This window comes from Aedes albopictus, chromosome 2, assembly GCF_035046485.1.
Source record: "Aedes albopictus strain Foshan chromosome 2, AalbF5, whole genome shotgun sequence".
Lineage (NCBI taxonomy): Eukaryota > Metazoa > Arthropoda > Insecta > Diptera > Culicidae > Aedes > Aedes albopictus.
Genome location: NC_085137.1, coordinates 143423129 through 143446831, shown reverse-complemented (window position 1 = coordinate 143446831; position 23703 = coordinate 143423129). Strand labels below are relative to the sequence as shown.

Genomic DNA, 23703 nt, shown 5'->3' with positions numbered 1-23703 from the left:
ATCGGCAACCCGGACATCGTCGGCCATCGGGGCCATCCGCTTTGCGAGTACTGCGACAAATTGTTCCTGGACAAGGACGAACTGTTTCGGCAACTGCGGAAGATGCACTTATTTTGCCACTTTTGCTATGCCGATGGGACCAACTACTTCTACGGTGACAATGAATCGTTGCGAAATCACTTCCGACGGGAGCAACACCTGTGCGAAGAGGGTGAATGCGAGCAGGAACAGTTTACGGCGGTGTTCCGATCGGAAATAATCTGCGGGCGCATCGAGCTTCGGCCCACGGCAAGAGTAAGAATAAGCTGACCAATAAATAGACCAGGACTTTAGAGTTGGAGTTCAGTTACCGTCATTCTGGTTCGGGACCTTTGGGAAGTGGCCTCGGCGGTGGTCGAAATCGTGGTGGAGAAAATAGCGATCGCGGGGATGGCGGTGGACACCGCGGAGGCTACGACACGCAGAGAGATGTCGATGCGATTTGTCTCCGGTAGCTGTGTGGAATCAGAAATGATCCGGGATGGGAGGAAATTTTGAAGAGTAAGTATTTTGCCTCCCTTTTATACCTATTAAAAAAAAGCGTTAGTTGTTGTTCAAAAACTCATAAATCACATTTCATCTTTCAGTCACACCGATTGATTCCTCTCTGCCACCGTGGACTGTCTGGAAGAGGCGGTAGCAAGACATATATCCTGAGCACTACTTCATCCCATCCAAACTGGAATCGTCTCCAGTCAATGAGACTCCTGGAGGAATCCCTGAAGGGACTCCTGGAGGAATCCCTGAAGGAACTCCTGGAGGAATCCCTGAAGGGACTCCTGGAGGAATCCCTGAAGGGGCTCCTGGAGGAATCCCTGAAGGGGCTCCTGGAGGAATCCCTGAAGGGGCTCCTGGAGGAATCCCTGAAGGGACTCCTGGAGGAATCCCTGAAGGGACTCCTGGAGGAATCCCTGAAGGGACTCCTGGAGGAATCCCTGAAGGGACTCCTGGAGGAATCCCTGAAGGGACTCCTGGAGGAATCCCTGAAGGGACTCCTGGAGGAATCCCTGAAGGGACTCCTGGAGGAATCCCTGAAGGGACTCCTGGAGGAATCCCTGAAGGGACTCCTGGAGGAATCCCTGAAGGGACTCCTGGAGGAATCCCTGAAGGGACTCCTGGAGGAATCCCTGAAGGGACTCCTGGAGGAATCCCTGAAGGGACTCCTGGAGGAATCCCTGAAGGGACTCCTGGAGGAATCCCTGAAGGGACTCCTGGAGGAATCCCTGAAGGGACTCCTGGAGGAATCCCTGAAGGGACTCCTGGAGGAATCCCTGAAGGGACTCCTGGAGGAATCCCTGAAGGGACTCCTGGAGGAATCCCTGAAGGGACTCCTGGAGGAATCCCTGAAGGGACTCCTGGAGGAATCCCTGAAGGGACTCCTGGAGGAATCCCTGAAGGGACTCCTGGAGGAATCCCTGAAGGGACTCCTGGAGGAATCCCTGAAGGGACTCCTGGAGGAATCCCTGAAGGGACTCCTGGAGGAATCCCTGAAGGGACTCCTGGAGGAATCCCTGAAAGGACTCCTGGAGGGATCCCTGAAGGGACTCCTGGAGGAATCCCTGAAGGGACTCCTGGAGGAATCCCTGAAGGGACTCCTGGAAGAATCCCTGAAGGGACTCCTGGAGGAATACCTGAAGGGACTCCTGGAGGAATCCCTGAAGGGACTCCTGGAGGAATCCCTGAAGGGACTCCTGGAGGAATCCCTGAAAGGACTCCTGGAGGAATCCCTGAAAGGACTCCTGGAGGAATCCCTGAAGGGACTCCTGGAGGAATCCCTGAAGGGACTCCTGGAGGAATCCCTGAAGGGACTCCTGGAGGAATCCCTGAAGGGACTCCTGGAGGAATCCCTGAAGGGACTCCTGGAGGAATCCCTGAAGGGACTCCTGGAGGAATCCCTGAAGGGACTCCTGGAGGAATCCCTGAAGGGACTCCTGGAGGAATCCCTGAAGGGACTCCTGGAGGAATCCCTGAAGGGACTCCTGGAGGAATCCCTGAAGGGACTCCTGGAGGAATCCCTGAAGGGACTCCTGGAGGAATCCCTAAAGGGACTCCTGAAGGAACCCCTGAAGGGACTCCTGAAGGAACCCCTGAAGGGACTCCTGAAGGAACCCCTGAAGGGACTCCTGGAGGAATCCCTGAAGGGACTCCTGGAGGAATCCCTGAAGGGACTCCTGGAGGAATCCCTGAAGGGACTCCTGGAGGAATTCCTGAAGGAACTCCTGGAGGAATTCCTGAAGGAACTCCTGGAGGAATCCCTGAAGGGACTCCTGGAGGAATCCCTGAAGGGACTCCTGGAGGAATCCCTGAAGGGACTCCTGGAGGAATCCCTGAAGGGACTCCTGGAGAAATCCCTGAAGGGACTCCTGGAGGAATCCCTGAAGGGACTCCTGGAGGAATCCCTGAAGGGACTCCTGGAGGAATCCCTGAAGGGACTCCTGGAGGAATCCCTGAAGGGACTCCTAAGAGATGAACCAGCCCGAGCTGAAAGTCTCTAAAATAAAGCGAATTGAATTGAATTGAAGGGACTCCTGGAGGAATCCCTGAAGGGAATCCTGGAGGAATCCCTGAAGGGACTCCTGGAGGAATCCCTGAAGGGACTCCTGGAGAAATCCCTGAAGGGACTCCTGGAGAAATCCCTGAAGGGACTATTGGAGGAATCCCTGAAGGGACTCCTGGAGGAATCCCTGAAGGGACTCCTGGAGGAATTCCTGCAGGAACTCCTGGAGAAATCTCTGAAGGAACTCCTGGAGGAATCCCCGAAGGAATTCCTGGAGGAATCCCTGAAGGAACTCCTGGAGGAATCCCTGAAGGAACTCCTGGAGGAATCCCTGAAGGGATATTGGGATTAGATTCCGGCAGGGAACTTTATCTATTATTTCAGAAGACATGCTTGGAGGAATCTGGAATTCCCGGAAGAATCTTTGAAGGAACTGCTTCAAGATCCCGGCGATTCCTAACGGAAGCCTAGGAGGAACTCATGCAGGAATCGTAGACAGAATCTCGAAAGGAACTCCTAAAGAAATAGCATAAATATTTTCTGGGAGAATCCTAAAAAAAACCTTTGACGAAATTGATGGAGCAACCCCAGATAGAAATCTTGGAAAAATCTAAGGAAATCCTGGTGGAATCCCAAAGGATACTTTTGACGGATTTTTTAAGATAAATTCAAAAGAATTCCAGAAGGAAAAGCCGAAGAAATTTTGGAAGGAACTTCTGGGGAAAATCCAGAAGAAACTCCTAAAAACCCCAGATAAAACTTCAGAAGGAATCCCCGAAAAAAAAAAATAGAAATCTTTGAGGTTTATCACAGTGTCTTGAAGAAATTCCGGAAGGAACTTGTCGAGGAATTCCAGAAGAATCTCGTGGAGGAATGCTCGAATGAATTCTTGGAGAAATCCCCATAGAAATTCATGAAAAAATCCTCGAAAGAATTCTATAAATATCTCACTTAAAACTAGCCAGGAACAAATCAATGAATTTCTTAAATGAAACCAGAATGAAGCATCCCCAGGAAGATCGGAAGAGCTTCAAGAGGCATTCTGGAAGGAGTTCCAGGAGGAATTCCCGTAATAACTCGTTGGAGAATTGAAAACCATAAAAGCCACCAAGGATATCACCTTGCTGTTTACCGAAATATGCACATTGGTTGAAAAGCCACTACCGAGGTAACTTCCTTCTTCGTGAACCCTTTGTCCATCACTTTTTCTAGATGCTTTTCAGTATGTATTCCCAAAAAGTTTCCATTTCATGCAAATCCCCGCTACAACAGCTGCAAAAGCTACTGGTTCCGGCATCTGATCCAGTTGTCCACGTAGAATTCCGGCAGCAGCGGCAGGGGTTCATTGTGACGGCAGAGTTCCTGTGCTGATTTCAACGAGAAATTGGTACTAGATTCCGACAAGGAATCGGATTCCGGCAGGAACTTTCTCCAAAAATATCTTCCAGCTGCACCCGTTGTTGTTTACGTATATCGCACGGTACGAACCTGTCACTGAAATGTCACTTTTACTTGCGGAATAAGGGTTCATTCAAATATTACGTAACGCAAAATTTGACAATTTCAGACCCCTCCCTCCCACACGTAACAACTTTTGTATGGGAAAATTTGAAATTTTGTATGAAGCGTAACACAGTGTTAGACCCCCTCCCTCCCCCCTTTGCGTAACGTAGTATTTGAATGAGTCCTAATGGGTCAGATCAGATCATTTTTCCCAAAGCAAAAGTGACAGTTGGTTTGATCGACACAATCATCACACCATCATCACCATCATCATTGTTCATCGATTATTCCGTTTCAGCTGCGTACTGCTCAAGTAATTTTGAGAGTGGAATCATTCCGTGACCATTTCTTGGCCTATCCTTTTCCACAGTAGAGTAAGGTGGGGCAAAAGTTCGACCCTAGTTGAAAATTCAATTATTTTCAAGAAATCTAAGCAGATAAAAATAAATGAATACCGCGTGGTGATTCTACCATCCATGAGCTAAAATTTTGCTGAACAAAGTTACGCCAAATGTCTATTCAATTTTAAGTTACATCACTTTTTGTATGTGTGTGTCTAATTCGAACTCTTGCCCCACCACTGGGGCAAGAGTTCGAATCTAGTGTTTGTGGTATTCCGCTATCCGTAGCACACTATTTCGACACTTTGGTAATTGGAATTCCTAAAACCAATAAATATTTGATGTTGGAATTGGAATACACTTTAAAGTTCGATCTGGATTTTACCCAAATCAGGGTTAAATTTACTTCACCAAAAATTAGTAGTTTTCCGCCAAATTCAGATAAAACAACATTTTTTTTCTACTTCGATCGAATTTTCTCACTAATTCCATCATTTTTAGAGATAATCTGAGATAATATGTACATTTAGCAGAATTTTAGGGTTTTGCCTGAAGTTTCCACATGACTCGAACTCTTGCCCCACAATTCGAACTTTTGCCCCACTATGTGTAAAATATGATTTCCAAAACTTTTTTGAAAAAAGTTATACATGCTGAGGCATCTTCAAAATATACCTAGTTACGCCCCAAAATAAAATATCGAACTCGATTTCATTACAATTCCATTCCATGCATTGGAAGGACCATCGCATATTACAATTTTTTGATCAAAAACCAACATTTTGTCATAACTTTTCGAAATATTGATCTATTTTGATAATTTTTGGAGTGAAAGACTCTTTTTCAAAAAGGCATCGAACAGCCTTGACACCCGAAAGATATCATTTGAATTAAGCTCAATAACTTCAAAAGAAACTCTTGCCCCACTCGAACTTTTGCCCCACTTTACTCTACTTGCCAGGTGCGTACTGCCCATTAGGCTCAAAGAGCACGCGCCCTGATAGGTTTAATTATTATTGACAGAAGAATTAACAATGTTTGCTTTTACTTTTGCTTTAAAGAACAGCAGTTAACATTTGAAAATGTTAACAATACTGTCAATACAGTTTTACGCGGGTTCATAAAACCGCGTTATATAGACTTAGTAAGTTAAAAATGTCAATCCATTGGCCAGCATCCTATAACACTCCTTGGAATTTGTGACATTTGCTCCAATGACGTTTGGACGAACAAAAATTCTATCAAAAACCATTTATAATGGCAGCCTATTTATTGCACTCATAAAACATGAAAAAGTTTTATCTGTCGCATATTTTCTTTTCCTGATTTATCTAGCTAGTCAAAGCTAGAAATCGAAAAATAAAGAGTTGTTCTTCCAAATGAGGAAAATTAATTGTTGTTTTGATTGGAATCTAAAACTTTTGGAGAGCCAAAGTTGAGCCATTTGCATGGAGATTTCACTTTTTTGCGCTCCGTCCCGAAAGGGATATGGTATCCTCGGATAAGTTCCTTCATATTTTTTTATTATCACTACTGTTTTGTTATTTATTTCTACACGAATATGTTGAACTACATATTTGCTCTACCCGAGCAGGAACGACTAACTGACACATAACCCGAGCAGGAGAAAATAGCTGCAGAATACCAAACTCAGGTATGGAAAACCCAATACCTACAACCTAAATGAGGTATTTATGAGCCCTGCATAAGAGGTAAAATACCTAAAATAATAACTGATGTATATTCTACGAATACCACGTGAATAATGGCATCAGGTATTGCAATACCTCAATAATAACCGACGATTTTCCAATACAAATGGTGATTTTTCCATAATTGCATAACACCTCAAGCAGTCCTCAATACCAAACCAATTACTAGTGACCTTGGTAAACACAAAAATATTAACATTTCGCATCTAGAAAAGTGTACGAGCTGTTTTTGTGAGTATGTAACTGTTACACATTTTTGGTGTATTCTGGAAATTATGCACTTATGAGTGGGTCTTACACATTCTAGGTGCTGAGCGGTCTCAGCGTGACGGCTCTCTGCAGCGGTTCCTCTAAGGCTCGCTTTAAGAATTCGTCTCGTAAATACTCACAAGAAATCTTTCAATAATTTTCCCAGAAATCCTACCTGTATTACTCTAGGCATTCTTACCGGGATACTCCTGATAATTTCTCCCGAAATTCCGCTAGGCATACTTCCTGGAACTCCAGGAAATTGTACAATGATACATACTGAGATTGCTTGCAGAGTAATTCTTCCGGATATGCCTCAGACACTTCTTTCAGGGTTCCTCATTAAATTACATCCGTAATTCTTCTCGTGCTACCTCCTTAGATTGCACCAAAGAGTTACTAGGGAAATTCTTCTTGAGATTCCTTTCAGAATTCTTCTAAGATTTTTTCCCGGGGTTTTCCCGGGGTTTTTTAAGAGAATCCATACAAGTTTCTCTTAGGAGTTTTCCCGGAATTTCATTCCGAGTTACTGTCAGACATTCCTACAGAGATTTTTCCCGTGGTTACTCTCGAGATTATTCCATATATTACACTAAAGATTCCTACAGGAATTCCTCCCGACATTCTTTCTTTCAGGAATTCCTTCTACGATTTCTCCCGAGATTACTTCAGAGCTACACTCTAGGACTCCAGAAGGGTTTCCTTCAGGGATGCCTCCAACGATTTCTCTTTAAATTTCTACATATTCTCGGATTCCTTCCTGGATTTCTTCAGAAATTTCTCCCGGTATTCCCTCGGAGAGGAGTTTCGTGTTGTTCTTTGCTGTGCACGCATCGCTGCTGTAAGGGATGAGTAACGCAGCATAACCGTTCGCGTTCGCAATTGTCTCGCGCGAAACCGAAAACATTAGATGCGCGGGTGTTTAGTGTCTACAATGCACCATGTTGTGAATGCATATGGTTTGGTTTACTGATGTGTCCTTTGTTGCGTTCAGTTCATCTCTGCGTGGAATGGGCTAAACGTTTCTGCTCCCTGATGTTTCGTATAGAAAAGTGGTCAATTGTGCGCGAAAGTTCGTGTTTATTGATCCATAGTCAAATCAAATCACCAACCTTAGGTGACTCTCAGACTGACAATGTACCCTACCCTACTAACAAAAAATTCCTTCCTGAGACAAACGTGGAGATGCAGCGATTCGCGGTCTTTTTAACAACGTTTGTCTTACTAACATTCCCTCCCTTCCTCGATGACCGTAAAGACGTGGCCGGCGCCGTTATTGACCTTAATAAAGTTGAGAGTTCTCGAACTGTGTACATTGAGAATAGTAAGCTAGTCCCAAACCCTATTTATTGGTTCCTTATACAATTTCGATTGCTCTGGTCAATCACGGAGCACACTGGGGTAGAACGCAGTTATGGACAGACGAATCCTCTAGTGGTTTGGATATGCATCCTAGAGGTTTGGTGTCTTTAGAGAAGTGTCTTGTAAGAGTTTTTACTAAAATCTGGTGATAGAACAATTGATCTAGATAAGTTGCAACTGATCTAGATCAATTTTAGCTTTTTATACAAGCGTCATGGAAGAAAACTTTCTTCTGCAAAGTTGTTTATTCTGATATTTTTGACATTTCTTCCAAAGACACTTATACTCTATAATGCACACGAAAGGTACAGTGGGCTACTTTACTGAAAAAGTAAAAAAAAATCGATTTTGATGAATATTTTGAAGTAAAAAAATCAGAAAAAAATTCCGAACGTTTGATTAGCAAAAATATATAAGAAAAAGACTATTCCATTAAACAAAAACTTACATATTCACGGAAATTGCAGGTTTTTCTTATTTAAATAACAAAAAAAGGTGATTTAAAATTTATTTGATAACACATGAAGCAGCAGGCGGAGGCAGCTAATTTTTTGGCCGAAACATGTCAATACCACTAGCATCGGTACAGTGGGGAAATAAAAGTGAGGTAACTCGGGGCTTATACTAGTATGAAATAATCTCGTAAATAAATGAAAATTAGTAATTGAGGTCAATTTTTTGAAAACCTTACATGATGTAATAGTAGTTTACGCAACAAGGTGCAGAATGAAGATTTTTACAGCACGAGTCGTACATTTATCCAACGAGGCTTGCCGAGTTGGATAATTACGACGAGTGCTGTAAAAATCGAGTTCTGCACCGAGTTTCGTACAACGTTTTTTGCACCTTCATAAATTACCACTTGAGGATAGTTTATAACTAATTTTTTTCATCAGACTGCACACTGATGTTCATAGCCATGATTAAGGAAGTCTGATCATTGCAGGTTATACTGTGAAGTTGTCACAATTTTTCAAACCTGCGTCCAGAAAGCATCAATAAGTTGATCAAAACTGAAAACAGTGCTGTAATGGTTCATTACGCAGCGCAAATCAGTGCTGTAATGAACCATTACAGCACTGTTAATTTGGTGTGGGAAAGTAGGCCTTTTCCTGTCAGATTTGCGTGAGATAAAATGGCCTATTACGATGAGAAGTTGCAAAAAACAATTTTTCGATTATTTTTTAATGCAGCATATAAATTTAATTTTGACAATATGCTAGACGAATCAATTCGTTGAGTGGCAACATCATTAATAAACGACACCATCGCACACTCTCAACGCCTCTTCAATGTTTGGATAATAATTAACAAGCAACGTGATTCATACGATGGCAGAGGCATTACAGACCAACCTAAGTTACGTAATGCATATAGTAAAAACTGACGTTGAATTTACTCTATGCGTTCTTCATATTTTTAGTATAAGGCGACCAAACAACACAACAGTATTCTGAAATTGAACGTACATAAGAAACATAAAGTGTTTTGAGTGTATAAGGATCTTGAAAATGATAGCTAAAACGTTTTATAACAATAAGCATGTTGCATGCTCTATGAGTAATTGCATTATAATGATCTACAAATGTTAGTTTGGAGTCTGAAACAATCCCTAGATATTTTATTTTCTCACAACTTGTAACATATTCGCTTCCTAATACTACTGGAAAACTGGTTGTGTTTTGTTTCCTACTGTAACTTATAATATTACATTTTTTTACATAAAGCTCCAATAAACTTTTGCAGCACCACGTATGAAAAACTTTTATTTCATTCTGAAAAACAATGTAGTCATCGTCCTTATTGATCCCCAAGAATAGCTTCATATCATCAGCGTATATAAGAATCTTCAATTTATTTAAAACAAAAGAAATGTCATTAACATATAAAATAAAAAGAAGAGGACCTAAATGTGAGCCTTGGGGTACTCCCGAAGTAACCTGAATTGGATTAGATTTGTGTTCTTTGAATTTTACTATTTGCTGACGATCAGTTAAATATGGCTTAATCCAGGTAAGGAGACTTATTTCAATTCCCATTTTTTCAAGCTTGTGAATCAACATAGGAATGTCAAGTTTATCGAAGGCTTTACTGAAGTCAGTGTAGGGTGCCTCAACATGATTGCCGTTATCCATTACATTCAATGAGTAATTAACAAATTCCAAAAGGTTGGTAGCAGTTGAATAAAGCGCGCATTGGCTGTTTTTCATACAAGATACTCAAGTTTGAGAATTGACTCTCAACTACTAGTGCACCGATTGATTTAAAATTAATAAGATATTCTTTAACCCATTTTAGAAAAAAAAAATGATATTTATATATTTTGTAGTGGAACAGTTTTATGGAACAGTAAAAAAATATGTATTTCGTTGATCTGATAAACTTTGTAGAAAATCATATTTTTCAACATATTGACGTTTCGGAATTATTCAAAATTGTTTCTGCGCCAATTATTGTACTAATGGCAATCGCACGATCAGAAATTAAAGACAGAACCTTTAAACTTCGAGACAATTGTACAACAAAGCGTAACGCGACAACATCGCAAAAGTGTCAAATTTTGATTTTTCAACCAGAAATTCCCAACCTTCTGGAAACACTTCTGAAAATGTTAAGTACTCGACGATAAATTTAAGCAATTATCTTTATTTTGCTGTGTAAAGATTGAAAATCGACAACCTATGGAAGCATGAAGTTCAAAAACTATCGTGTAGAAGTGCCAATAATATCTCCAAAATTTGATTTTATTTTCAGAGACATTAAAAAATAATTACATACAAGAATATTAGACTTCCATTACCGGGTCTGATATTTTGTTCGTTTTTTGTTTGATTTTTTTTGTGCAAGTGTATTTTGATTAATAAACACCTTCGGAAAAAGATGTTTCAATTATATCACGCTCCAATATATTACGCGATTTTTTTTTCATTCGTGATATAATCGAAAAAGTACTGTAGATCAATTGATGGTTTGCTGCTTATTGCGCTTTTCTTAATTTTTCGCACACTGCTTACTAGAGCCTGCGCACTTTAGAATCGGTACACTTACAACCGGCTACAGATCAAAAACGGTTTCACTTGGAAAAAAGTGTTGTTAGAAGCAATTGAAGCTTATGTATTGTTGTTTGTAGAAAAAATATAAAATTTGCTGTTTTTATTTGTTTTCTTTTAGATGAACTATTGATCTGAATTCATAAATACAGTATTGTTCCGATTTTATCAAGCCCTTTTTCAAAAATGCTATTAAATATTCTACAAAATCTATAGGCATTTTAAATATTTTCAACGTTGCAAAATGTGCCTTCAACATTTGTCTTAAAGAAAAGGGGAGCCACTTGCTCTCAAATGTTACAGCAAATGAATGAAAAATGAAGGACTGACACGTGGAGGGCGTGATAAAATCGGAACATTACAGTACCATTTTTTTCTGCACAAATTGATCAAAAATCAATCATTCAAGATTGAAGATTTGTGTAGGAAATTAAAATTGCCAAATCCACCAATTACGGAGTATCGAACCGTTTCAGGGCTTATGATTGTTAATTGAGGAAGGTAAAATATTCCATGGGTGTTTAAAATTACCAATATAGCTATGGGAAACCTTTGAAGGGTTTTGCGGGAAATCAAAGGTTTTCACACATACTTAAGGTCAAAAATATGTTTTCGCAATAATTTTAATTCAGCAAATACGCATACGGGAAGAGTACTATAAGAATAGTATTAGTATACAAGAAACCAATGATTTGACGCAGAACAATATGAATAATCGTGGCTCGATAGCTGTATGGACATTTGCTGACGAAATTCGTTGAATGTGTACCCAGTCTTGTTAGAGATCACAGTCATTGACACCTTTTCGTCGATATTCGGCTGCCTTTGTCTCCGACATTCGCCACACAAGCAATCAAACTACCGTACGAAACAAACATGTCAAACGAATGCACATGAGCACGATTCCGGCTTCGGGAGACGTCCACAATGAGAGCTGTGTTGGCCATATGTGTGTCGTATTTAATTTCACAAGCAAAAATAAACTTATATTAACATTCATAGTCGGAATTGGCTGAAATCCATGCGAAAACCTTGAATTAGACAAATGTCATCGTGTCAGACGACATCGATTTGACCCTTGTTTATGTTTATTGATTTTCGTCCTACCGCTCGTGTTGTGTGTAAGAGGTAACGGTAGCGCATGAATGTGACAAAGCAAGCTGACCCCCCACTGCGGCACCGAAATGAAGGTAGTGAAAAATGTCGAATGTTTACAAGACTGTGTGTACCATTAAAGTGAAATACGTAAAGATGTTTTTTAACTAAACTGAATATACTCTGATTTTTTTTTTATTTGTGATCATAGTTTCATAATATACTAGCTGTCTCCGGCAAACTTTGTCTTGCCTACTGCGTTTTTTGATGCTTCAAGTCCCTAGCCAAGCGCCCAAGTCCTCGTTCAAAATGTATGGAAGATCGATTTTCAAAAACTCTCAATTTTTCCATGTTGTTTGGCTCATAAACCTTCCTTGAGTGAAAACTAACAGAACAAAACAAAGACGACCCAAATCTGACGTTCCGTTCTCAAGTTATGCGCGGTCCCACGTATGCCACTGCATTTTTATATATATAGATATGGTTTTCAGTGTTTCTTTCATGGAAACTGTCTAATATTAGGTTTATAAGGAGGAGTTCACCTTATGATTGTTAATTTCCGACTGCTGTGCGGGAAAACTGCTAATAATTTCAAAAATAATCCAGGTTTCGGTTTGAATTGTGGTAGGCCACTTCAATTAGAGAATTGTAGATCCAAAAAACGGTTCCAAGAAATATTTTTTCATAAAAAAAACTTTGAATAACATTATGTTTTATATATAACGAAAACGGTCAATAAAACAATACGTTGATTATGGTATTGTAAACAAAATTTCTCAGGAGTTAAATGTCGTAACTTGTTTTGAGTATATCTTTGATGAATGTATGTTTGTTTCTTGAGGAAATACCAACCTGTATGCTGTGAAATTTGCAATTGTCGACGATCATTGATTTGTGCAGAAGTAAATGACATTAACTACCCAATTAGATCAATATTTTATCTCAAAGAGATAAAAACAGCAAATTTTATATTTTTCCTTCTAAATACATAAGATAAGCTTCATTTGCTTCTTATATTTTTTTCTAGGCCAAACCGTTATTTATCCGCATTCGATTGTAAGTGTACCGATTCTTAAGGTGAATATATGACGAAGCCACACCTCGAATTTTCAAGAGCACAAATCTGAAGAACCGAGTGTCAGTTGGAGCTGAAAAGTTGATCGATTGGTTACCCGCTGGTGGTGACCAATCCATCAACTTTTCAGCGCAAACCAACATTCGGTTCTTCAGATTTGTGCTCTTGAAAATTCGAGATGTGGCTTTGTCATATATTCACCTTAAGTGCGCAGGCTTTACTTCGGTAAAAAAAACAAACTCACTTCCGACAAGAAATAATTTAGCGTCATCGGACCAATCACTTTTCAATCGGAACTGTAAATGCTTCAACAAGAAATCGATTCACTTGGAAAAACGCAGCTATTCACAGAATCGTTTTGTTAATGGTCCCATATGACTGTTCAAAACTTGACTTAAAAAAAATCATCACTTCTACCAAAAATCATTTGAACAATCACTATTTACTTTAACAACTATTTGGTTCAATTTCTGCTACCTGAATCTCCTATGTATTCTTTTATTTATTCACATGCAAGTATTCAGCAAGACTATACTGAGAGAGTTTGGATTCGATGCAAGAACTGTCGATCAAATAACTTGGGGTCACACTGCGATTGCATCTGCATTTGGGGTGATACACTAATTATGTCACGCTAAAATCGACCTTTTTCAACCCCCCCTTCCCTCTATGTCACACTTTTTGTATGGGACCTCGACAATATTTGGATGGGTCGTCACGTTATGCAAAACCCCCCTCCCCCTAAAAACGTGACGTAATTTGTGCATGGCCCCTTCCCTACATCTGTCTTAGATTAACCACAACTTTGGCGTAGCAGCCAAAAAAAATCAGTGGCGCATATGAAACACCCACAACCGGTTACCTCAATGATCCCTTCTGTAAGTGCAGCCGCTCTGGCTATACTGGAGTAGCGGATAAGCAATCTCAAGCTTAAGAGGGACGATTCAAGCCAACAATGAAAGATGCGAATGATGTGATTTTTCAATGTGTTAAGGTACACCGGGGCAAGTTGAAACGGGTGGGGTAAGATGAAACACGAAGTTTTGAAATAGATTTCAATACAATTTGGAAATTTATCGTTCGCCAAAAGATTGTTTGAATCAAAAACTATGTGTTATGGTGGTGAAACTGTTTCTCATTATTAGAAAACATCATGTTAACCCGCTGTTTCATCTTGCCCCGGTGTACCTTACCGAATATATTTATAGCGGCGTATGGTTGAAATCTGAAAATTAAAATAGACGTTAAAAACAAATACGCTATAATTAAAGATAAATCAATTTACATTTCGAACTGAAAACATGGGTTTAACTGAGTTTATCTGTGACTCAGCGAAAGCAATCCAAACATTTCACAGGGAATTCCATTTACAATCGCAGACGTACTCAAATTGATATAAATACGAACGCTTATCAAACGACCGGGTTTTCCGTCGCCAAGACAATATATCCGCAACGGCACCCACACGCCGCCGCCACGCGCCCTATTCTTTTCTACGGGTGGACGGTAGCTTTCTGTTCGATCATGATAGAAAGCTCGTGACTGAATGCCTCCAATCAATAAATGTAGCGAATAAATAATTGCAAAAAGATAAAAAGTGTAATGAAACTTCTTGAAAGTCACTTCCATACCGTGTCATTAGGTTGCAAATGATAACGAATACTATTTCCTTATCTAGTTTCCACTTGGTTTTGACGGTAGGGTACCAATTAAGAGACACACGTCATATCATTCAATCGAATCTGTGACTGATTCATGGTGTAGTGTAGTGTTTCATTTCTTGATGGGAAAAAATGAATATAAAATAGTGAAAAATGAAAATAAAATAAGCTCCGAGTATGGCTTTCCGACGAAACTGGTAAGGCTGATAGGCGAAATAATGAGATTATAGTAGGGATGTCAACCTCATTTGTGATGATCGAAGCAAGGTAATGGTTTAGTGATATGAACGAAAACTTCCGGAACTGACAGGAAACTGATTTGTTTATCTTGGATCGCCTCAATCATTCGACAAGTAACTCTCATTTTTCTACCTAATATATAATCTGCCCGCTTTTCTCAAAGCTAAGAAAAGAAACCAAAACAAAGTTATCTTGGATATTGACCTACAGCTCGACGTAAGCATCGAAATCTTATCACAGTGGATAGGGTACCTACTTCTACGAACCGATAGGACGATTGCCGTTTTACAATTCTATGATCGTCCGGTAGCCGTGAGATTTGGGATTCCACGTGCTAATCTTATCGCGCCAAACAGGCTAATCGGTTTCTTAGATATATCGCCGCGTATAAAAATGTCCTCCAAAGTGAGGCCATCGTTCAGTACTGTTCGGGTGGATCGCGAAAGTATACCAATCAGTCAAACATGAAGCTCTTCCTCGCCGTTATGGCGTGTCTGGCCGTGTCCCAGGTGAGTTCTTGGAATGTGGGTCGTATCGACGACAGTTAAGAAAACTACTTTGACTCTCTTCAGGCCGCCACGCTCAGCTTCCAAAACCCCATGACGATGCGTGATGCTCAGGCCGACCAAAGCAGGGTCCGCATCGTGAACGGCTTCCCGGCATCCCCTGGTCAGTTCCCGTACCAGGTATTCCTACGAGGCTTCACCGCTGGTGGTGGCGCTCTGGCCTGCGGAGGTTCTCTCATCTCGAACCAATGGGTCCTGACTGCTGCTCACTGTATCACCGGAGTCGTCCGATTCGAAATCCCCATGGGAACGATCAACTTCAACAACCCCGAAGTTATGGGAACCTCCACCAATTTCATCATCCACCCGTCGTACAACCCCAACAATCTGAACAACGATATTGGTCTGATCCGTCTGGATAACCCGGTTGCCTTCTCCCGTGAGTAATTTACACTCAACCCACATTTTCCGGTAGTTTCACTTCTCATACTCTTCCCACAGAGAACATCCAGCCAATCAACCTCCCATCGGCCGACCGCACCGGAGAAACCTTCCTGGACGCTCAGGCCCGCGTGTCCGGATTCGGTCGCACTAGCGATGCCCCTGGCAGCGGAGTTTCGCCAACTCTGAACTGGGTTGGAATCCGTGTCATCTCGAACGCCCAGTGCATGCTGACCTACGGATCGTCCGTCGTGGTGGCCTCGACCATCTGCGGACTGGGTGCCGATGCCAACAACCAGAGCACTTGCAACGGTGACTCCGGTGGCCCACTGGCCATCACCGAGGGCGGCAGCAGCCTCCAGATCGGTGTCGTGTCGTTCGTCTCGTCGGCTGGTTGCGCCTCTGGACACCCATCGGGATACGTACGCACCACTCACTTCCGCAACTGGATCAACCAGCACACCGGAATCTAAACGGGCTCGACAATGAAATAGATACCGGTCATGACGCTTTGTGATTTTTTTGTTTGTAGAGACGGAAGCAGACGTATATTATAAATGGTTGTTAAATTAAAAATGACTGTCTTTTTATGTTCTAAATTAGCTGCAATCTATAAGACCGTTGCCCACGCGAAGACACTGAAAATTGAAATAATCTAATCGACAAATTCTTCGCTGGGCGGTGTGAATACTGAAGTCGAATTCTGCCTTCTCACACTAGATCCGTTAGTAATTGTGGCCTTTCAACTACATGCTTCAAACGCCCGAAGTCCTAAGTATTTTTCTCCACAAACGTGCTGGCTTTACAGAAGATACAATTGTTTCCCTGCAATTCGATCAGAAGTCATTCATGCATATTTGTTTTTATATTACGGTATTAAAGAGGGCGTCCCAATACACTGTGAAACTTTTTTGATGTCTTGGAAACGAACTCAACAAAGCCTTGTACGAAGAAGTAAACTCCGGGGAAGAAATGTGAAAACTGCGACGATGCTCAACGACGCGAGTGTATATACCATCCGGCGCACCAGGGCCGAAGAGATTATGCTAGTGCTTAAGAAGGAGGCGGCCAAGAAAGGTGCACCTCCTACAAGGCACTAGCTCTGGTGCAGGCGACTCTTCAGTGTAAAAACGAACGAGATCAACGGCACAGCGAAGCTTGCAACCGCCCTCAAGCAGCAGGGTGAGATAGACGCACCAAGTGTATCGTTATGCCTGTGGAAAGCAGATCGACACGATCAAGCTCCTTGTACAGGAGGTGAACAAGGCGACTGCATTAGGCAAGATCAGAGTACCGTAATTCGGGGTAACATTGATCAGAATTTTCGAACTTTCTTGAATAATTCTCTTGTTAAAGCAAATGTTACATGTTTTATATTTTTTAAACAAGTACTGGCCCTCTGATTATGTGTTAAGCGACTCGAAAAAGTATTGTAAAACTTTTAAACATGTTTAAAAAGGCTTTTTAATCTAATTTTTGTTATTGTTGATTTGGGGTAACATTGATCACCTAAGTTAACAATGTTCGTTTTTGTTGAAAATACCCTTACTTACTCAATTCGGGGTCGCTAATTTCAATATGTTGCCCAAATTCTTACAAGTTATTTACTTTTTGAGTTATTTTAGGGTAAAAATCCTCCAAACCGCGAATAACGCCTAAAGGTAGGCAATGGCTTAAGGAATTACTAGTCTACTTTCAATAAATCGTATATTTTATTGAAAATAAGCATTTACATAAAAGTTTCGTTCATTGAATCCAACTCTAAGATATCATATTGAAGTAATACAATGATTTTGAACCTCATATTGTATCTAGTATTCATGCCATGCATGAATGTTTGCCAATGTACCTCATTGCGCTAGGAAATACAGCTATGGAAAAATCGATTTATTTCAATGTTTATCAAATTCAATTTTCAAGAATTACATGTCATTTAATAGCTAAATAATAGCATATTACGATATACCATTCCATACCAGAAACTGATTCAATGTAAAACGCTTGTTTGAACATTTCATGAGGTCGGTCAAGCCGATCAATGTTACCCCGCTGATCAATGATACCCCGTTTTACGGTAGTTTGATTTCAGTAGGTTGGTCAGTGCACCCACACAGCATTCATGAGGTGTGCTTCAAGTGCTTCGAGCAAGGACGCAAATCATGGGCGTGTCAAGGCCCCGATAGGAGTAAACTCTGTAGAAAGTACGGAGTAGAAGGCCACATCGCTAGGGAGTGCAATTCGGCACCCAACATTCCTAATTTGCACGGTAAACAAGGGTCATACGACGGGCGGGCCTAAATGTCCAGGCACGCGAGGAGGTCGAATCATCCGACGATAATGCTTCTACAACAGAAGTAAAAGCCAGGACTACTCTCTCCTCGATCCACTAAACACATTTCCATGGTCGACAAACCCTACGTCTTTCCGGAACCACCTAGAAGGCATTGCTTCAGAGAGGGGCTAGTGCACATCGCACCCTCAATGTTAGCTGCGTAGCCTGCAGCAACTAACATCAATGACTCGCATTGGAGAGTCCACCAAGATAGCATGCTGGAGCTTAGCCAGTTTCCCGAGTGATACTCACACTCCCTTTGTCCTCGAAAGGCAGGCAGGGTCAATCACCACGCCCGCGCCCAACTGTTTTGCAAGCATCAAGAACTGATGCCTATGTGCAACACGATCAAACCTGCTGAAGGCAAGGGTATATCTACCCTTCAGGCCATATCAGCTGCACCAGAAGGTTGCAGACAGTAGGGTCTCCACCTGTCCAGGCCTTTACCGAGGACCCCTTTCCAACCGCGGGCTCGGATCCAACCTTAAAGACCGACGCCACGACGCAACGCTATCAGGATGTTCTCTCCGCGGCCACTTAATGACTGTAAGGGTCGATTTCGACAATTTCGACCGCAGGGCACCGGTATGTCCTACGAAGCCGACTCCGAACTCCTGGACCACCTCTTGTACCGCATTTGAACTAGCCATTCTCCAAGTTCACGCGCCACCTCCTCTGTAGCTCCAAGACGATGCGAGAGATAGCCGTTGTCCACAGTTGTATCCTCCCCGCCGTGTGGCAAGCATGCGGTCACGCATTGTGCAAAAACGCGGGCACACGAACAAAACGTATACCGCTGTTTCCTCTAAACCATCACAAACCGGACATCATCCGGGACAGTGCCACTATAGCTGTGGAGGCTCTTTTGCAGGCGTAAACAGTGTGGCTACCGAAGGTAAGCTTATCGTCGATCATCACACCCAAGTGTTTGACGGAGCGCTTTAAAGTGACAGTGTAATCACCTACAACACTGATCACCGCTTGCTGCTTCGACTTGCAGTTGTACACAACCACCACCTCAGTTTTGTGGTGAACCGGCTCCAGCTTACCTACTGGATCTCATCTACGAGTCCACAGCCTTGATCGAGTGGGCAGTAGTCAACTCCACTTCTTCGATCGATTTACCGTAGACTTCCAGCGTAATGTCGTCAGCGAAGCCGATGATCTCCATCCCAACGAGAATTCAAACCTCAACACCTCGTCGTACATAACGTACTATGACACCGGACCCAGGATGGAACCTTACGGGACTCCTGAGGTTATGTGAAACCACTGCCAACCCACCTTTGTGTCGTAAACTAGTACTCGATTATGGAAGTGATTTCCGAGAATCTTGTACTGTACAGGTACCCGAGTATCCCCAGACGCAGGAGCGCATCGGAAATAGCCGACCAACTGGCGCTATTGAACGCGTTCCATACATCCAGAGTCATTACTGCACAGCAGCGAATCCCCCTCCTCTTACGCTGGAGCGCAATCTTGTCGGTTTTTGTGACCGACTGGATAGCGTCTACGGTCGACCTTCCCTTCCGGAAGCCGAACTGGCTGCCCGATAAACCATTTACACCCTTAGTGTACTTGAACATTCTATTCAGGAAGATCTTTTCGAGTCCCTTCCCCGACGTGTCGATCAAGCATATTGGTCTATGCCGACGGGTCTCCCGGTGGTTTCCCCGCATTTGGCAATAGAACCAGGCTCTGCCTCTTCCAAACTTCTGGGAAAACTCTTTCGTCCACGCATTTCTGCATAGCAGACCTGAACATCTTGGGAGCCTCTTCAATATCTACTCTTAGGGCCAGGTTCGGACCTCCGTCCGGACCTGGGGTCTTACCTACGCCAAGGGATTTTGCTAACCCCGCAAGTTTAGCAAGTTCCTCGCAAGTTCCACATCGATGACCCACTCCTCATCGCCAGCCCCAGTCCCCGCCTGTCCTACGAAAGGAGGCCAAGGAATAGGATCATGACACGAAGAAAATCCCTCGATGATCCCCTTCAACATCTCTGGAGATTGCTCTATAGGAGCCATTACACCTCTCGTCACGATCGTGTAGGCATCACCCCACGGGTTCACAATGGCACTCTGACAGAGACCCTTGAAGCGTGCCTTTTTGCTTGCTCTTATCTCGGTCATGTTACGGGGATTTTCGGCTTCCAGTCTTCGCGTAATCATAAACGGATTTATGCTCTACACCTGACGTTTCGGCTACATGTATTTAGCCTTTTTCGAAGGATAGATAATCACTCCGTTCAATCGTGAGTTATAATGTGTTGAACATAGTCGCACGTCATCCATTCAGTTGTTGAGTTCGATCGTTGGCGCACTTTTCAAATCTACCGGTTCACTTATATTGGGTGTTGTTTTACCTCCTACACTTGTCCTACATGTAGCCGAAACGTCAGGTGTAGAGCATAAATCCGTTTATGATTACGCGAAGACTGGAAGCCGAAAATCCCCGTAACATAACCACAATCACAGTCGATCCCCATAGACTTATCTCGGTCTTCAGCGCGGCTTTGGCAATGGCGAACACCACTCCTCGTTCGTTTAGCTCTTCCTCAGATAGTGCTCGCTGCATCCGCCTAGCCTATAGGCAGGCGTGGGTCCGCAATCGCTTGAATCCACCAGTAGGCCAGTGGTCTCCCATTTATAGGGTGAACTGGCCTAGGCATGGTCACATAGCACGCAAGCGAGAGCACCGCCACCAGCTCAACACCGTCTCAACCAAGTAGGTTTCGCTCACGGTAGAGCGCCTCTCTAAATACCCCTTCGTCGAACTGTGATGTCTTCCACCTGCGAGGGCTTCCCGAGCAGGAGAAAATAGCTGAACAATAACAAACTCAGGTATGGAAAACCGAATACTTACAACCTGAATGAGGTATTAAGAAGCCCTGCATAAGAGGTAAAATACCTAAAATAATAACTGATGTGTTTCCAGTGCATAACACGCGAATAATGACTTCAGGTATGGTAATACCTAAATAATAATCGGTGATTTTTCCATACAAATAGTGATTTTTCCATAATTGAATAATACCTCAATCAGTCCTCAAAACCAAAATAATAACTCGTTGAGGTATTCTATCAATACCTACAAAATACCAAAATAAATTATTTTCAATACCTGGACAACCGACCAATACCTGGTTTTGGTATGATACCTGACTTTGGTATGCTACAGTTATGTGTCAGTTATTCATTCCTGCTCGGGTTGGCCTTGGCCTAACCGCCTCTTCCCCTACCCGCTGCCTGCTACCTGTCGAGACAAGCTACCTCCTCTTCTATCTTCGTATTTCTCGTGTATGTTTAGGAGAGTGAGTAAGAAAAAAGAAAATGCTGGCTCCGCCAATGCTTGCCAGGCTAAGACTACAGTATAAAGTATAACGTCAATAGTCGACTTCTCACCGTTCCGACTAAAGGTACGTGGATGTCACAAACTTAGGCGGCAAAGGAACCTACAGTAGGAACAGTTCAGAGTCCATCATTGATGTGACCTTCTGGATCACGATTCTAAACCCTAGTTCAGACTGCAGGGTTTAAGATAGGTACGGGATGCGAACACGGAGAAAGGCGTAGCCGAAGGTCATTGACAACCATCAGGGAAGAATTGAGCGGAGAGAGGCTACAGGGCTGCTAAACTGGCACTGAGCAAAGAGATTTAGGGACGTAAGCGGGCGTGCTTCAAAAATCTCTGCCAGGCAGCCAACATAATCTTTTGGGGTGATGCCTACAGATTGGTCATGACCAAAACGAAGATCACGTCAGGACCTCCAGAACGAGCCCCCCAGCTGCTGCAGAAGATCGTGGAAGCGTTGTTCGCTCGCCACGATACAAGACCATCCTAATGGCCAAATCGCCCAAAGTGAGGTCGTTCCGGTGACGAACGACGAGCTCATAGCAATAGCGAAGTCGCTTAAGTTGAACAAGGCTTCGGGTACGGACGGTATTCCGACAGTAGCCATCAAGTCGGCCATTGAGGCTGGCCCTGACATGTTCAGGATGGCTATGAAGATGTACATAAGCGAAATTCCGGAGAGGTGGAAAAGCCAAAGGTTGATTGTACTGTCCAAAGTCGGGAAGCCAAATGGCGACCCGTTGGCTTCTGGGCACCGCCGGAAAACTGTTGGAACGAATCGTTCTGTCGGGACTGATGGTCTATGTCGAGAAACCCGATGACTCTGGCCTCTTAGATAACCAGCTCGTCTTCCGGAAGGGTCGATCGACGGTGGACGCTAATAGAGCTTTAGCCAATCTTATTGCTATTGCGCGGTCGTCACACACTGGACGTAAAAAATGCATACACCACCTGGGAGTCCCGGTTAGCCTATGCCAGATACTGAAGAGCTACTTCCAGAATTGGGTGTTAATCTATAACACCGAGGAAGGTGAGAGGAGCTACAACATCAGGGTGGAAGGACCTCACTATGGAACGCGGCGTATGATGGCGTATTGAGGCTCAAACTTCCACCGAGTATAAAGCTGGTCGGCTTCGCCGATAATATTACCCTCTTGGTATATGGCGAGTCGATAGAGGAAATGGAACTGACAGCAACGCACGCAATCGATATAGTGGAGGACTGGTAAGGTCGAGACAGTTAGCACACGCGCACCAAAATGGAAGTAATGGTGATAAACAACCGCAAGTCTGAACAACAGGCAGTGGTCACCACAGGTGGGTGCACGATCAACTTTAAGCGCTCACTGAAGCAATTGGGGGTCATGATCGTCGATAAGCTGAAATTCGGAAGCCACGTAGGATATGTCTGTAAAAGGGTGTCGTGGCACAGTTCTCCCACAAATCTCATAAATCTCGTTTCAACATTTCTCGGACTTTATCATAAAACAATATAACTTTCCGTCATAAATTAAACACTTTCTCAGCGTGACACAAAAAACCCGAAACCTCCATCCAAATTCTTTGCCTACCAAAACATGCAGTCAGTAACGAAACCTTTTCCTTGTTTCCATAACCTTCTTAAAGTGCTTCCATATGCGCGCAATAAATTACACGCATATGCAAGACTCGAGTAGTTTACCAAACAACTCTAGCGCGTCGTTCTGCCATTCTTGTTTAACCTACCTACTTCCTATTTTCTGCTGTACTCAAAACTTAGTTCTTAAGTGTCAAGTAAAATAAAATTCATTCCTATTCGTAACTCCACACCGAGTAGTCGCGTTGTGAAGATATATCTCTGTATCCGAAGTCCGACATGCCTCATGGCTGACCGTGACGAGAGATAAGTGATTAAAGTGCGCCTTCGTATAAAATCCATGCGACAGAAGTGCAAAAGTCGTCCAAAAATAATAACCGTCAAAGTGCAGCTTAAGCTATGGGAAACGAATCGTCAACCCCGAAACCGGTGACTCACGAGCAGATCGTGAGTATCATCAACGCCAGCAACGTAAAAGAAAAAGTGCATAGTGAAAAAACCGCCAAATCGGTAGAATTAATCGCATACATTCTACTAACGGTGATATGTGTAGCCACCTTGTTCCTAGTGTATCGACTCATCGTCAAGTACGAGCGAATCAAAAATCAAAGGGTCGTTGATCGGGCAATAAGCCTAAATAACGTCACCACATCTACGGCACCAGCGCATT

The 23703-nt window shown here is 42.8% G+C and overlaps 2 protein-coding genes across 2 annotated transcripts in view; one reads left to right on the top strand and one right to left on the bottom strand.

Moving 5' to 3' along the window:
• LOC115253617 (dnaJ protein homolog 1) overlaps positions 1-23703 on the bottom strand; it is a 306072-nt gene that overhangs the window by 9857 nt on the left and 272512 nt on the right. The gene's annotated exons all lie outside the window — the stretch shown is intronic.
• On the top strand, positions 15167-16347 carry LOC109398533 (collagenase). The gene is made up of 3 exons (XM_019670917.3): positions 15167-15333; positions 15397-15769; positions 15832-16347. The coding sequence occupies exons 1-3, from the start codon at positions 15289-15291 to the stop codon at positions 16242-16244; spliced, it is 831 nt and encodes a 276-aa protein (XP_019526462.3). The 5' UTR covers positions 15167-15288; the 3' UTR covers positions 16245-16347.

Bases quoted from the DNA above. Each gene is read 5' to 3' on its own strand.
- LOC109398533 (XM_019670917.3), top strand. From the start codon at position 15,289: ATGAAGCTCTTCCTCGCCGTTATGGCGTGTCTGGCCGTGTCCCAG. The intron at 15,334-15,396 runs GTGAGTTCTTGG...GACTCTCTTCAG, and splicing joins CGTGTCTGGCCGTGTCCCAG to GCCGCCACGCTCAGCTTCCA. The intron at 15,770-15,831 runs GTGAGTAATTTA...CTCTTCCCACAG, and splicing joins TAACCCGGTTGCCTTCTCCC to AGAACATCCAGCCAATCAAC.